General features: G+C 33.6%; 1 protein-coding gene across 1 annotated transcript; it reads right to left on the bottom strand.

Annotated features, from left to right (window-relative positions):
* Nucleotides 1-232: 232 nt before the first annotated feature.
* LOC132756683 (uncharacterized) lies at nt 233-7043 on the bottom strand. Its single transcript, XM_060747810.1, has 4 exons — nt 6853-7043; nt 5652-5873; nt 2402-2514; nt 233-587 (listed from the first exon to the last, which is right to left on the bottom strand). Exons 1-4 carry the CDS (start codon nt 7010-7012, stop codon nt 339-341), a joined length of 744 nt encoding a protein of 247 aa, XP_060603793.1. The 5' UTR covers nt 7013-7043; the 3' UTR covers nt 233-338.
* Nucleotides 7044-14005: the final 6962 nt, after the last annotated feature.

Below are 14005 nucleotides of genomic sequence, written 5' to 3'. Positions count from 1 at the left end.
TGATGTTGGATGCAAACTTTAACTAACAATTTTTCCAAGTTAACTTAGGGTCATAATTCAGTCAAATCCATGCTAGAGTTACATGCTTTTGACAGTTGTCCCTTATCATAATCTCACAGACTTATGAAGTAACAAACCAATGATGTAATTGCTCTATTACTGGTAGATACTGGCAAAAGTTGAGGAGAAACATACAGCAAACTAACTCCAAACTAAGCTACATTTATTTGCATATGATATTTTCAAAGCAATGTATATCAAGGACAAAACAAGTTTTATAATTTCTCATATACATTCATTATATGTCAGAGTAGACCCAATAATGGAATGAAATTAAATCATTTATTATCCTCTTGAATAAAAACATTAATGTCATATAATAATAATGCCAGTTCATCTACATTATGCTGTTCATCAATTTGTTCATTAAATATGTCAGGCTGTTCATCTTGCTCATCCCAGCCAGCCATGTTGGCAGGCTGTTCACCTGACAGGTTCCAATCTCTTAATATTGTTGTAGGACTCCAGATACCTGTGGCGTACCAGTTGATACCCCTTAATGTGACTGTACTCAATAAACTGGCATCCTGAATTACAATTAAAACCGTGTTACACATGAATATAAACCTTCAGTAATTACAATCATCTTCAATTCAAATGCATGAAATATTGACCTTGACACTGATTTTAAACTATACAGCTGCCACAGGAGTGAGGAATGCCCCCACCATCCCATAATACATGCACAGGAACTGAGCCTTCAAAGCTGTGAGAGTCCCCAAATTTTAACTAGAGCTGTCAAAGAAGTGACCAATACCCACACCATCTCCTTGACACAGGATTTTTGTAGGTTCTATCAATATTTTTGAAGGTTTACATCTGAGTTAAATTTAAATACAAGAGCGATCAGTGATCACATGTGTCGCCTCATGATGGCCAATTTCATGTTGGGACAAGTTTTGTGACAGACAGACAGAGAGACGGACAGTGCACAACTAGACTTGGTACTGATCATTCCTGTAAAGTTTGGATAAAATTGCACCAGCAGTTTATGAGAAGTAGTCCGGACAAGCTTTTGTGTATCTGGCAACACACAGAAAAAAACACCTTTTTATCAAAGGGCCATAACTTGGCCAAAAATCATTCAACCGGAAAACCCGTGCAATATGCACAAGGATTTGAGCTACAGATCAATCCTGTAAAGTTTCATTGAAATTGCATTAGTTGTATAAGAGAAGTAGTCGGGACAAACTTTAAAAATAAAAATTATTAAAGGGCCATAACTCTGACAAAAATCATTGAACCGAAAAATGCTGACAATATCCACAATTAGACTAGGTACTGATCATTCCTGTAAAGTTTGGATAAAATTGCACCAGTAGTTTATGAGGAGTAGTCCGGACAAGCTTTTGTGTATCTGGCAACACACAGAAAAAAACACCTTTTTATCAAAGGGCCATAACTCCGCCAAAAATCATTCAACCGGAAAACCCGTGAAATATGTGCAAGGACTTGAGCTACAGATCAATCCTGTAAAGTTTCATTGAAATTGCATTAGTGGTATAAGAGAAGTAGTCCGGACAAACTTTAAAAAAATATAAATTATTTAAGGGCCATAACTCTGACAAAAATCATTGAACCAAAAAATGCTGACAATATCCACAACAAGACTTCGTACTGATCACTCCTGTAAAGTTTGGATGAATTTGCACCAGTAGTTTATGAGGAGTTGTCCGGACAAGCTTTTGTGTATCTGGCAACACACAGAAAAAACACCTTTTTATCAAAGGGCCATAACTCTGCCAAAAATCATTCAACCGAAAAACCCGTGCAATATGCGCAAGGACTTGAGCTACAGATCAATCCTGTAAAGTTTCATTGAAATTGCATGAGTGGTATAAGAGAAGTAGTCCGGACAAACTTTAAAAATTAAATTATAAAAGGGCCATAACTCTGACAAAAATCATTGAACCGGAAAATGCTGACAATATGCACAACTGGACTTGGTACTGATCATTCCTGTAAAGTTTGGATGAAATTGCACCAGTAGTTTATGAGGAGTAGTCCGGACAAGTTTTATGACGCACGGACAGACAGACGAGGGAGAAGTGATCCCTATATGTCCACAAAAACCCTTAAATGACTATAATATAAAATGTACATTACAAGGTGGACATGAAAATGTCTGAAATTTGATCTATAAGGGCGACCTTGATTCATTACAGCATCTGCACATTACCTTAAGTTGGGGTTAACATTTAAGTCATAAGTGTGAAGAAAATAAATGCAAATGAAAAAGTGAAAGAATAGCTAAATTTTCCTTTATAAAAGAAATGTGGGAAAATCTCTTATATTTTTTACTGTTCATACGTAGCATTTAAATAACATTGTAAAGACATACAGTTGAAGTACCGGTAGGTGGTGTTTCAGGATCTCTCACAAAGGTGCTGCTAGGGTTGAGAAGATTCTCATCTGGGTCCCAATCCTTGATATTACTAAGTGGATAATCTTCTCCTGAATAATTTAATATTCATTCAGTTAAAAATGAGCAAAATTATCAATTGCAATTTTCAACAATCTGAATAGAATTGGCTCCTAATTAATGCTTCGCATTAGGTTCTGACTGGCACCAATAAGAGGTCACCTTCATAAAACCATTCAAACAGCCAATCATCAGCGAGCTTTCACAATTCGAAAGTGATGCGGTTTCTAATTTTAACCCCTGGAAAACCAAAATTTTCATAGTTTCGGGAACAAATATGGCACTGTCAAAAAAGCCAGCAGGGAAAAAAAATCTTATAAAACTTTTAGGGGTAATATTTACACTGAATTTGGATGAAATTATTAAAGTTAACTATAATTCAAAAATTGAAGAAATCAAAACTTTTTTCTATTTGGTCAAAAAGAATTCTTACACCATTGGGGAAAAATACAGTAATTAAAATTTAGCACTTCCAAAATTAAACCATTTAATAATGGGGTTTTAGCTCTACAGACAATTTGATTAAGGAGATACAAAACTTATTTTATGAATTTTTATGGAACAATAATCCTGATAATTAAAATACCATGTAACGTTATCTGCTTTTGTAGAGATTAATGGTAATGGGATTTTTTCTTTACGTATCCATCGTGAATAAAAGATTAGAAACAAATCCCTACTTTGCTTGTTCTATTTTTGAATAATCATTATTTTATCAGAATATTTTTATATGGTACTAACAAATTTTCAATACAAATCTATATTGTATACCATTGAAATTAAATACTTAATTTGTGTTCATGTTCGGTTTATACCGTTGTTTATATATCGCTGTTATAATCTGTTTTAAGCTGTTTTAATCTTCTCATTTTTAAATATATTTAGCAGTATAATGATCAAAGACATGATAAAAAATAACCCTTGCTTGTTTTTGCCTGCAGTAAACAGTCTTTTGTATTTATACAATACATGTAGCTTGTGTCTATGTGTGATTTTCCATTGTTTATTTTTCACACTTACCTACGTACATCAACTTAAAAGAAAGAATTGACGTTCTTTTATTCAAATTGTGTTTGCATGTTGTTGTTTTTTTATTTCATTTACGTATATAAACCGATATATGTAGATTACGAAAAAACGCATTTTAAACCAGAGGTAATGGAACATCAACAAATCTTAATGTGGTCAGTTTTTGTTTATTTTGTACAAATATCTTAATAAAACGCAGAAATAAAACACATCAATGCGAGAAAGATGACACCGCAGAAATAAGATATGCAGAAATTTAAAAACCCTTATTTTAAAAGAAATAAGTACTTATACGGTATTTTCTGGAAAGATGTTTGGTCTGGCTATGTCTCATTTTTTGTCAATCTTATGACTCTAAGTCAAATATCTTTTAGGCAAGATGAGCCACAAGTTGAAAACTAAAAATCTTTTACTCAGTAAAGGGAAAGAACTTTACAAATACTGAATAATTTCCACAAGCAAAACCCAAAAGGTGGCATAAGTGCACATGCTGACAACATTCTTGTAAACTTTCAGGCCTACAGGTCAAATACTTTTTTGAGCTATGCATGAAACAAGTTGAAAACTGCAAATTTATACTAAGTCAAGGGCAATAACTCTAATAAAACTGAAACAAGAGGGCCCAGAGCACCCTGGATCGCTCATCTGAGAAATAGGTCAAAGTGGAACCCCTTTTCACCCCAGAAGCACAATTTGAAAACAAGAGACAGCTTAATCTGAACAATTTTTGTAGTCACCAAGGAAAATTTTTGTTTGTGTGAAGTTATTTCCAAATTGATACAGTGGTTTAGATGTTGTTTAGATGTTGCTGTTTTCTAATTTTATCTCTGACCGCCATTTTATTAAACAGTTCAGCCTGTCACTAAGTGAGAGGTGAGCTAATAAAAAGATGACAGAAAAAGAAAAGGAAATGTCGACTTCTATCCCCTTGTGCAGGGCCAATTTTGTCCCTAGGGTTTTTATTTCCACGAACATGGTAGACATACACTAGAACATGTTTCATGTCAAATATCTCAGCTGTACCTCTTTTGGATTTTAACAAGAAGATTTTTTAAATTTTTAATTAATACATATAAGGAAAATCACTGTCCCCTGGGGCAGGGCCAATTTTGACCCTAGGGCTTTCATTTGAAGAAACTTGGTAGACATTCACAAGAACATGTTTTATGCCAAATATCTAAGCTCTAGCTTTTTTTGTATTTTCACAAAAAGATTTTTTAAGTTTTACTATATATATTTACATATAAGGAAAATGACCCCCTGGGGCTGGGCCAATTTTGACCCTAGGGCTTTTATTTGAACAAACCTGGTAGACAACCACTAGAAGATGTTTCATGCCAAATATCTAAACTCTACCACTTTCATTTTTTTACAAGAAGATTTTCTAAGATTTTTGTAAAAAAAATCTTTAGGTTGCCATGGCAACCAGAGTTCTTATGGAATTTAATTCTTTCAACCATGTTGGTAGAGCTTCATGCAAGAAACATCCCTGCAAAGTTTCAACAAATTTGGTCAAGTGGTTTAGGAGGAGTTGTTTAAAGAAATTGTTAACACATGCACGCATGCACGACAGACAATGGGCCATCACAAAGGTTCATCTTAAGAACAATGTCCTCAGGTGAGCTTAAAAATCTACATGCAAAATCCCAGGTGCATAGCCTTACAGTGATGTAGATCATTATTTCTGTTAAGTTGGTTGATTCTTACTCAAGCACTCAAGGAACCTATAACATAATGGAACAGTTTTTTACTTAGTCATGGGCTAAAGTTATAAAGTAAAGTTATCATGGGTTATAGTCATAACTCTAAACAGACTGGATAAATGCACAAGTGATACCCAAGGTGCACAACAACACATGCTGACCAACATTCCTGGTAAGTTTCATGACTCTAGGTCAAATGCTTTATGAGTTACTCGCGACACAAGATGAAAATTGCAATTTTTTACTAAGTCAAGGACAATAATTCTACAAATACTAAATAATCCACATGAAAATACCCAGGTGCACAACTTCACATACTGATTAACATTCCTGTGAAGTTTCATGACTCTAGGTCAAGGACAGACAAGGGTAAATCTAAATGCCCCTCCTAAAGTAGGGGGGGGGGGGTTAAAACCGTGAAAGTCATGAATATTCACCTGATTGTGTATTCTGGCTTTCAGTCTTAATTTTCTTTATTGGTTGCACTTCTCTAGCATTTAGATTAAACCCAGATGCTCTCCTCTCATATAATCTTTTTCCAGGTTTTTCTTTGACTGCTGAGCTTTCAGTCTTAACTTTCTTATCTACTGGCACTTTTTCATGCTCAGATGCTTCCTTCTTCTTAAATGGTTTCTTCGCTGCATTTCCTAACTTAGCATCTTAAAATATCAAAAATATAGTTGTTAGTATACATATAAAAACATATCATGTGGCTTGCAAGATTTTTAAAAACATGGCTATTATGGTCCTAAGTCATCACATGAGTATCAAAATTTGAGAATGATTGTTATGTTATACGGTGAATTTGACACAAGTAAAACAATGAATTTGACACAACTTTAATGCAACAATGCCTTAGGTATATGTAACACTGAAACTTTTTTAGGGATTCAAGTTGGTCCATAAATGTATGGTTAAAAAACCAATGAGTGTAGTCTAATATGAGATAGGGATTTAGCCAGTGAGACCTTAACTTTCATGCCTCAAGTCCGGACTAAGGAAAGTTACCTGAATAACACTATGTCACTTTATTCATAAAACAAACAAAATTATGCAATAAATAACAAAGCTCTACAAATGTAAATAAAGTTTCATATTTTGGTCTTGATGGTACATGTAATTTTAATAGTGACACACCATTAAATTAAACACTTAGACCAAACTATTTTAAAATTCATCCAGGAATGACAGAATGGTTGACTGGACAACCACTAATGCACTTATGTGAAAAATTCATATCATGACTTTGGACATACAAGTGTGACCTTGACCTTTAGGGTAGATAAATGATTATTTTGCATGATATGTTGTCTTTATACCCTTTACATTTTTGAACAGTTATTTCAAAATCAATTTAGGAATGACAAAATTGTTGTCTGGTCAACAACATTTTTCCACTTTTTATGCAAATTTTCCCTTGAGGTCAGAGTGTGACCTTAACCTTTGAGCTTCAAAACTGATTCATGTATGCAGCATATTGACTCAATGCAATACAATTTTACAAACAAAATTTTTTAAAATCCAAATTCAAATGACAATGTTATGGACTAGATGGATGGAGGGACTGGACCTGCATAAAATATATGTAGGCTATAATCTTACAAAGGTCAAGAGTTTTAATATATGCTATAATCTTACCGAGAAGAAGAGTTTTAGTATGCATTTTTTCTTCACTCTTACAATCTTCATTTTCTTCTTCCTTCTGTTTTTCTTCTGTATTATCATCATATGTATCATCTAAAGCTGCATTTGTATCATATAATCTTTGAAAAAAAAAATAATTTTTTTTATTCTTCATAATCTGCTAGAACTAAAACTGATAAGCCTTTATCACCAATATTAGAGCCAGACTATCATGCTCTATAATTCAGGTGGTAAAATATTTTGAATTTTAATTCTCTTTAGCTTTCAATAGGCTGTTCCAAATTCAAAGCTGGGCTGTCAATTACAAGAATTCAGTTGAAACCAGTTGAATAAAATCAGATTATGCAAACCTCTGGCGAGCATGAATTGTTCTATTCAACAAGTTCAATAAGAAAACGTTATTTTATCAAGTTTTCAACAAAACAAACTTACGTCGAATTGTGTTTAGATCAGTGCCCCATTTATCATTCACGTATGTATGAAATAACGTCAGCTTGTTAAGGAAAGAGTTGTTTACTTAGGATGACGTCATTACGCTGCTTACGGATTGGCGCCGTTTTGTCAAAATATTTATTAACTGATATGAACCAAATATGTAGCGTTAGTGTATGTGAGATATTATTTCGGTATTGTATGAAAAGAAAACATTATAGGAACTGAAAATATAAACAAGAGCGATCAGTGATCACATGTGTCGCCTCATGATGGCCAATTTCATGTTGGGACAAGTTTTGTGACAGATGGACAGACAGATGGACAGTGCACAACTAGACTTGGTACTGATCATTCCTGAAAAGTTTGGATAAAATTGCACAAGTAGTTTATGAGGAGTAGTCCGGACAAGCTTTTGTGTATCTGGCAACACACAGAAAAAAACACCTTTTTATCAAAGGGCCATAACTCTGCCAAAAATCATTCAACCGGAAAACCCGTGCAATATGCACAAAGATTTGAGCTACAGATCAATCCTGTAAAGTTTCATTGAAATTGCATTAGTGGTATAAGAGAAGTAGTCCGGACAAACCTTAAAAATAAAAATTATTAAAGGGCCATAACTCTTACAACAAGTTTTGTCACAGACGGACAGACAGACAGACAGACAGTGCACAACTAGACTTGGTACTGATCATTCCTGTAAAGTTTGGATAAAATTGCACCAGTAGTTTATGAGGAGTAGTCCGGACAAGCTTTTGTGTATCTGGCAACACACAGAAAAAAACACCTTTTTATCAAAGGGCCATAACTCGGCCAAAAATCATTCATCCGGAAAACCCATGCAATATGCACAAGGACTTGAGCTACAGATCAATCTGTAAAGTATCCTTGAAATTGCATTAGTGGTATAAGAGAAGTAGTCCGGACAAACTTTAAAAATAAAAATTATTTAAGGGCCATAACTCTTACAACAAGTTTTGTGACAGACGGACAGACAGACTGACAGTGCACAACTGGACTTGGTACTGATCATTCCTGTAAAGTTTGGATGAAATTGCACTAGTAGTTTATGAGGAGTAGTCTGGAAAAGTTTTGTGACGGACGGACGGACAAACAGCCGACGGAGAAGTGATCCCTTTATGTCGCCACTAACTCCGTAGAGGCGACACAATAAAAATGCTTTTTATTGTTCCTTTAAAAGGGTTTGTAAAATATATAATCGAGGGAGAAAACATAACAGCAGCATAATTATACAAATAGTCCTTAACCAGTGTTTATTGGCAGTTTAACACCGTTTTTTTCCCTTCTTTGTCTATAGTAACAAATCACGTGGAGTGTTAGAATAATTCCTATATCTTAGCAACAAATCAAACAGCGTTATAAGAAAATTGGCACTGGAAGTTATTGCCGCTTGAAAAAATAACATTAATGATCTCCTTTATTTTATCTTGTTAGAATCGAAATAATATCGGTCTGAGCGGTGTTTATCGGCTATTTAACAGCGGTATTGTCGTTTTGATGTGAAAAAATTGACCACTCAGGCCTACAGCCTTCGTGGTCAATTTCTACGCATCAAAACTGTTAAATAGCCAATAAACACCGCTAAGATTGATATTATTTCGATTCTAACAAGATAAAATAAAGGAGATTGTTATACGAGTCTCGATGCGCACCCCGATTTGGAGATATGCTAGAGGACTGATAAATAAAATCCAAGATTTAAATTTTGAAAAACATAAGTTCTTTATTCTGTGACAGTCAAGATGGAATATATGTTTATATTACAATACATTATAAATAATTATAATAATTATTCAGTAATTGCAATATTTAAATTAACAAATACATGGGGGAATTTAACAATAACTCGCTTTGCATGTGAGAAGATACCGAGATCTTGATCGATGATAAAAATCCTTAATCAACCGATACTTATAAAAAGAACTTTTAAATAGCTTTGAAATGAAACTGATGATTGAGTAAAAGAGCATTATCTGAATATTTAAAACCAACTATATCAATATAAATTATGTGAAAAATATTACTTATGAAACAATTTATCAATAACTAAAATAAAAATATTTTATTTACAAATTTATATAACTAAATACTTTGAGTTAACATTTCTTATAAAGCAAAAACTTAATGTTATACATATGACAATTTAATTTACTTCTACAATAAGAAATATTCCAAGATCTCAGTTATTTAAGTTACAATAATATAAAATACAATGATTATTTAATATGCAAAGTATTGAAAAATGTGCAAAATATAAAATTAAAACATACTAGAGAGAAACAGCTTAAGATAAAATAAAACATATTTCTTACAGTGAAATATTGAATGAAAAACAGCAGATATAGACAAAATACAAGGGGGAGAATCACGCCGTTCGTTACCCAAACAAACAAGATGGCGGATGCAGCCAAAAAGTAGGTTTTTCCCTTTTTTCTCTGAAATTCGTGATGTTCTAATGTAAAGGTACATATAACAACCTTCTACACATTTTTCCTGGCACACAGGATGTTATTTCATGATGTTTCGTCCCGTACTTCATCTGAAATGCGCGTCACCAGATTCGAAGCGAGAGAATTTTCCACCGGTTTGATCGTGGTAACGTACGGCTTTTTCTCTCAAATTCACTGTTTCTTTTACATATATGTATATTAACTGAAACCACTGACTTAAAAAAGTTGTAATATGTTGTCAAGTAAGCAATCATGCCAATTCTGGCTAGATTTACTGCTGTAGATATTAATATCGGGACATTTTCCGGAAATGATAACGTATGGCGCACAAAATATCAATGATAACGTACGGCGCATTTTACTACTTGGTGGATTTCCATTTGTCCAATCAGCTGATAATGAATTATTTTTATGTAGGAAATGATAGATATCTGAAAAAAATGTTGGTCCGGTCAGAAATATTTAATTGAACAATGCTGTACTATCGGAAATAGCTGGAAAAATCTTTCTAGCTGGTGGCATAATATATATTCGTTGTTAATATACCAATTAAAACACACGTGTATAGTTTGAGAATATTTTGTATAAAATGCAGAATGGGAAGAAAAGTCTCAACTTTAAGGAAACATTTGTGTGTTGTTGTCTTTACATTAAATTTCGCCAATGTTGTGCGATAATTATGGTCTTATCCCATAATTGGAAAGAAGAAACGCATTCAGCAGAGCAAAAATGTTAAAAAGGTACGGACGGCTTGATATATTTTCTTTTCCAAATAAAAAGTCTAAAATCATTCCAAACAAATTTCTGATAAGGAAATCTTAATATTTGAACCCCTCAACATTTACAAAACGAAAATTGATTGCGACTAGCTTACACCCAGATGAGATGAGCCTGTGTTTATTCAATATGGTCGCTCATTGAAAGAAAAATACATAACAGAGAAAAATGAATGAATGTAGGTTCTATAATGAGTTTATTGAATGAGTTAGAAAATAATGTTATGCGAAAAACTTAATTGAATTTAGTAAATAAAAAAAAATCTGTTTATTAGACGGACGGTTAATATTGAAACGCTACCATTTAGCGTGACATTGTGAGATATAATTACGCGACATAGCCTCAGAGTTTTTTTTATTATAGTAGACAGTAGACATTTTATTTTATTCCATTTGGCTTTAGAGCCAATGAGGACATAAAACATGCATAATAACGAACAGTTCATATAAACATGTAACCCTTTCCATTATGAGCATATTGTGAAAAATGGCCGTTTTTTATTGAAAAGCCTCCTGTTACAAGTTCAAACTGCTATGAAACTTTGAAAAATGTTTCAATACTAATCAAACTTGGCACAAATGTTGACAGGACCATTGCCTTTGTAACGACATGCTCAGTCTAAAATTTCCTGTTACCATGGCAACATGGGGACATCTCAAAATTGCCATTAATCACTATTTTGCCTTGAGTTTTTTCATCAAAATTTATTTCAAAGTGCTGCAACTTCTCAAGGGATTGAGATAGAGTCAAAGGCTTTTCAGCGTTGGTTACACGTTACCTTATGATCGACCTGGGGTCATTTTTAGCCTCTCGCAAGTCCAAAATTTTCTTGGCGATGAGGGGGACTACCGCCCCTCTTCAAACCCCCCAAACAGAAGGGGGCACATCCCCCTTCTGGCAACCCCCTGATATATCTTTTGGATGGGGGCGGCGCCGAAAAAGGGCTCACTTTTTAAGCAACGTTTCTCAAACGAAAACATTTGTTTGGGGTCCAAAAAGGACATTTTTTCACTGAGGCCTAAAAGGGGGGGGGGGGGGTCGAAAGTGTGTTGTTTCGCGTATATATGAGGTAAAGGGGTAAATACCAGCCGAAATTATCTGAAGGAGTAACATTATGAATATTTTCAAAATTGATCTTTAAACCAGTAACTTATAGGTCTCTTGTATTTACATATACATACACACGTATACATGTACATACATACAAAAAGCATACATTACATGAGCTATTAATGCAAAATTGTTGTATATAAATCGATTTTTAACACAGAAACGCAATTAACCGTTGTTTATACATATATCCTAAAAAAATGAAGGTCCCTTCGCATCAATTGCGGATTTCATAATTGTAAATAAAAGGAACGTCATAAGTTGATCAAAACAATTACATGCAAGAATTTGCCTATCATATTCTGGCGTTTTTTTTCCACAAACGCCCCAACAAAAACAATAATTTCTTTAAAAAAAGTATTGCAGGTATCAGCAATAAAAGAGTGACATTGGAATTTGCTTATTTATTTCTAGTGTTAATTATGAAGTTTCAAATCGTATTTGGATTTCGATGTTTTTTATCTATGCCGGGAACCCGTCTGAAACCTTTAATGCCAGATCGCTCATGTGCTTAAATGACGTCATTATCTTTATGGAAGAACGATTTTAAAAATTATTACGCTACTCTTAAACTATTGTTTACGAAGTATATGTAAGTGTTCATCCGTGTTGTTCTATTTCGACGGGGCGATAGCGACCGGAGAATATTTCTTATTTCTGTAGAACAGCTACGGATGAATACAAACCTACTTAGTGTCAAGCTTTATTTGGCTTCATTAGTATTAACTTTATTTAATCACTATACCTGTCCATTTGCACAAACGCGGTTCTATGAAGTACTATGAAAAAAAAAGGCTGATATGAACGGACTTTGATATATCATCGACTTTTGTTCTTCTATTCTATGAAAATTAACACAATTTTTTTTTAAGAAATACAACGCTTTCATTGGATGACAAATAAAGCTGGACACTAATATTATCTATTTCAGTTTCTTAATTTGGTTCTACACATCCACTTATGTCTTGTAAACATAACTTTTCTACTATAAAGAAAATCAATTAATCAGAAAAAAATGCGCCGTACGTTATCATTGATATTTTTGTGCGCCATACGTTATCATTTCCGGAAATGCCCCGATATTAATATTTACAGCAGTAAATCTAGCCAGAATTTGTATGATTGCTTACTTGACAACATATAACAACTTTTTTAAGTCAGTGGTTTCAGTTAATATACATATATGTAAAAGAAACAGTGAGTTTGAGAGAAAAAGCCGTACGTTACCACGATCAAACCGGTGGAAAATTCTCTCGCTTCGAATCTGGTGACGCGCATTTCAGATGAAGTACGGGACGAAACATCATGAAATAACATCCTGTGTGCCAGGAAAATTGTGTAGAAGGTTGTTATATGTCCTTTAACATCAGAACATCACTAATTTCAGAGAAAAAAGGGAAAAACCTACTTTTTGGCTGCATCCGCCATCTTGTTTGTTTGGGTAACGAACGGCGTGATTCTCCCCCTTGAAAATAAATAACTCAACATACCTGATAAATAAAAGTCCAAGATTTAAATTTTGAAAAACATAAGTTCTTTATTCTGTGACAGTCAAGATGGAATATGACTTCACAGAATTTCTGACCAGTATATATACATACAATAAAGTGAGCAGATTTAATCATAAAGGAAGATATTGACACATCTAAAAAAGGGAAAGGAAATAAAACAATCACATAGTCAATAGATATGTGATGGCAGATCTCATAATTATTACCTTAAGGGCCTAAAATCTCTGATCATATAAAAAGTATTGTCACCTAGAACCATTAACATCCCTTTATATTTACCTTTAAGCAGGATATATTAATTTTGCGTTTTAATCTGTAGATTTAATCTTAGTTATAATTTAAGCTTGACTCATTTAATGTGAAATGTAAAAATAGTTGAAATAAAAATAATCATGTACACAATTAAATGAATAAAAAAAAAACTTAAGTAAGAAAGAGAAGTTAGTATTTATATATAAATTATACATTAAAGTATATGTGCATTAACTGCTTAAGGCTTAAAAAATAAAACAAGAGGGCCATGATGGCCCTGAGGTCGCTCACCTGTAAATAGGCCCCCGGAGCGGGGCCAGTTTAAACCCCAGGGCTTTCATTTGAACAAACTTTGAAGACACCCATAAGAAGATGTTTTATGATGTTAAGTTTTTACCACACATATAATGAAAAACAATGACCCCACCCCAGGCAGGGCCAATTTTAACCCAAGGGCTTTTATTTGAACAAACTTGATAAACACCCATAAGAAAATTGTTTCATGCTAAACATCTTGGGTTTTTTAAAAGAAGATTTTTTAAGTTTTTACTATACAAATATAGATAAAAACAATGACACCCCTGGGGCAGG

This window comes from Ruditapes philippinarum, unplaced genomic scaffold (genome assembly GCF_026571515.1).
Source record: "Ruditapes philippinarum isolate M1 unplaced genomic scaffold, ASM2657151v2 ctg1396_1_1_1_1, whole genome shotgun sequence".
Lineage (NCBI taxonomy): Eukaryota > Metazoa > Mollusca > Bivalvia > Venerida > Veneridae > Ruditapes > Ruditapes philippinarum.
The sequence above is the reverse complement of the archived record's forward strand: the minus strand, read 5'-3'. Positions and strand labels throughout refer to the sequence as shown.

What these genes read in the sequence shown, in the direction of transcription:
- LOC132756683 (XM_060747810.1), bottom strand. Translation starts at nt 7,012, where the DNA reads ATGAAGAATAAAAAAAATTATTTTTTTTTTCAAAGATTATATGATACA. An exon ending in AAGCCAGAATACACAATCAG is followed by an intron (nt 2,515 to 5,651) that starts GTGAATATTCAT and finishes TAAATTATTCAG; the next exon opens with GAGAAGATTATCCACTTAGT. An exon ending in CACCTACCGGTACTTCAACT is followed by an intron (nt 588 to 2,401) that starts GTATGTCTTTAC and finishes ATTGTAATTCAG; the next exon opens with GATGCCAGTTTATTGAGTAC.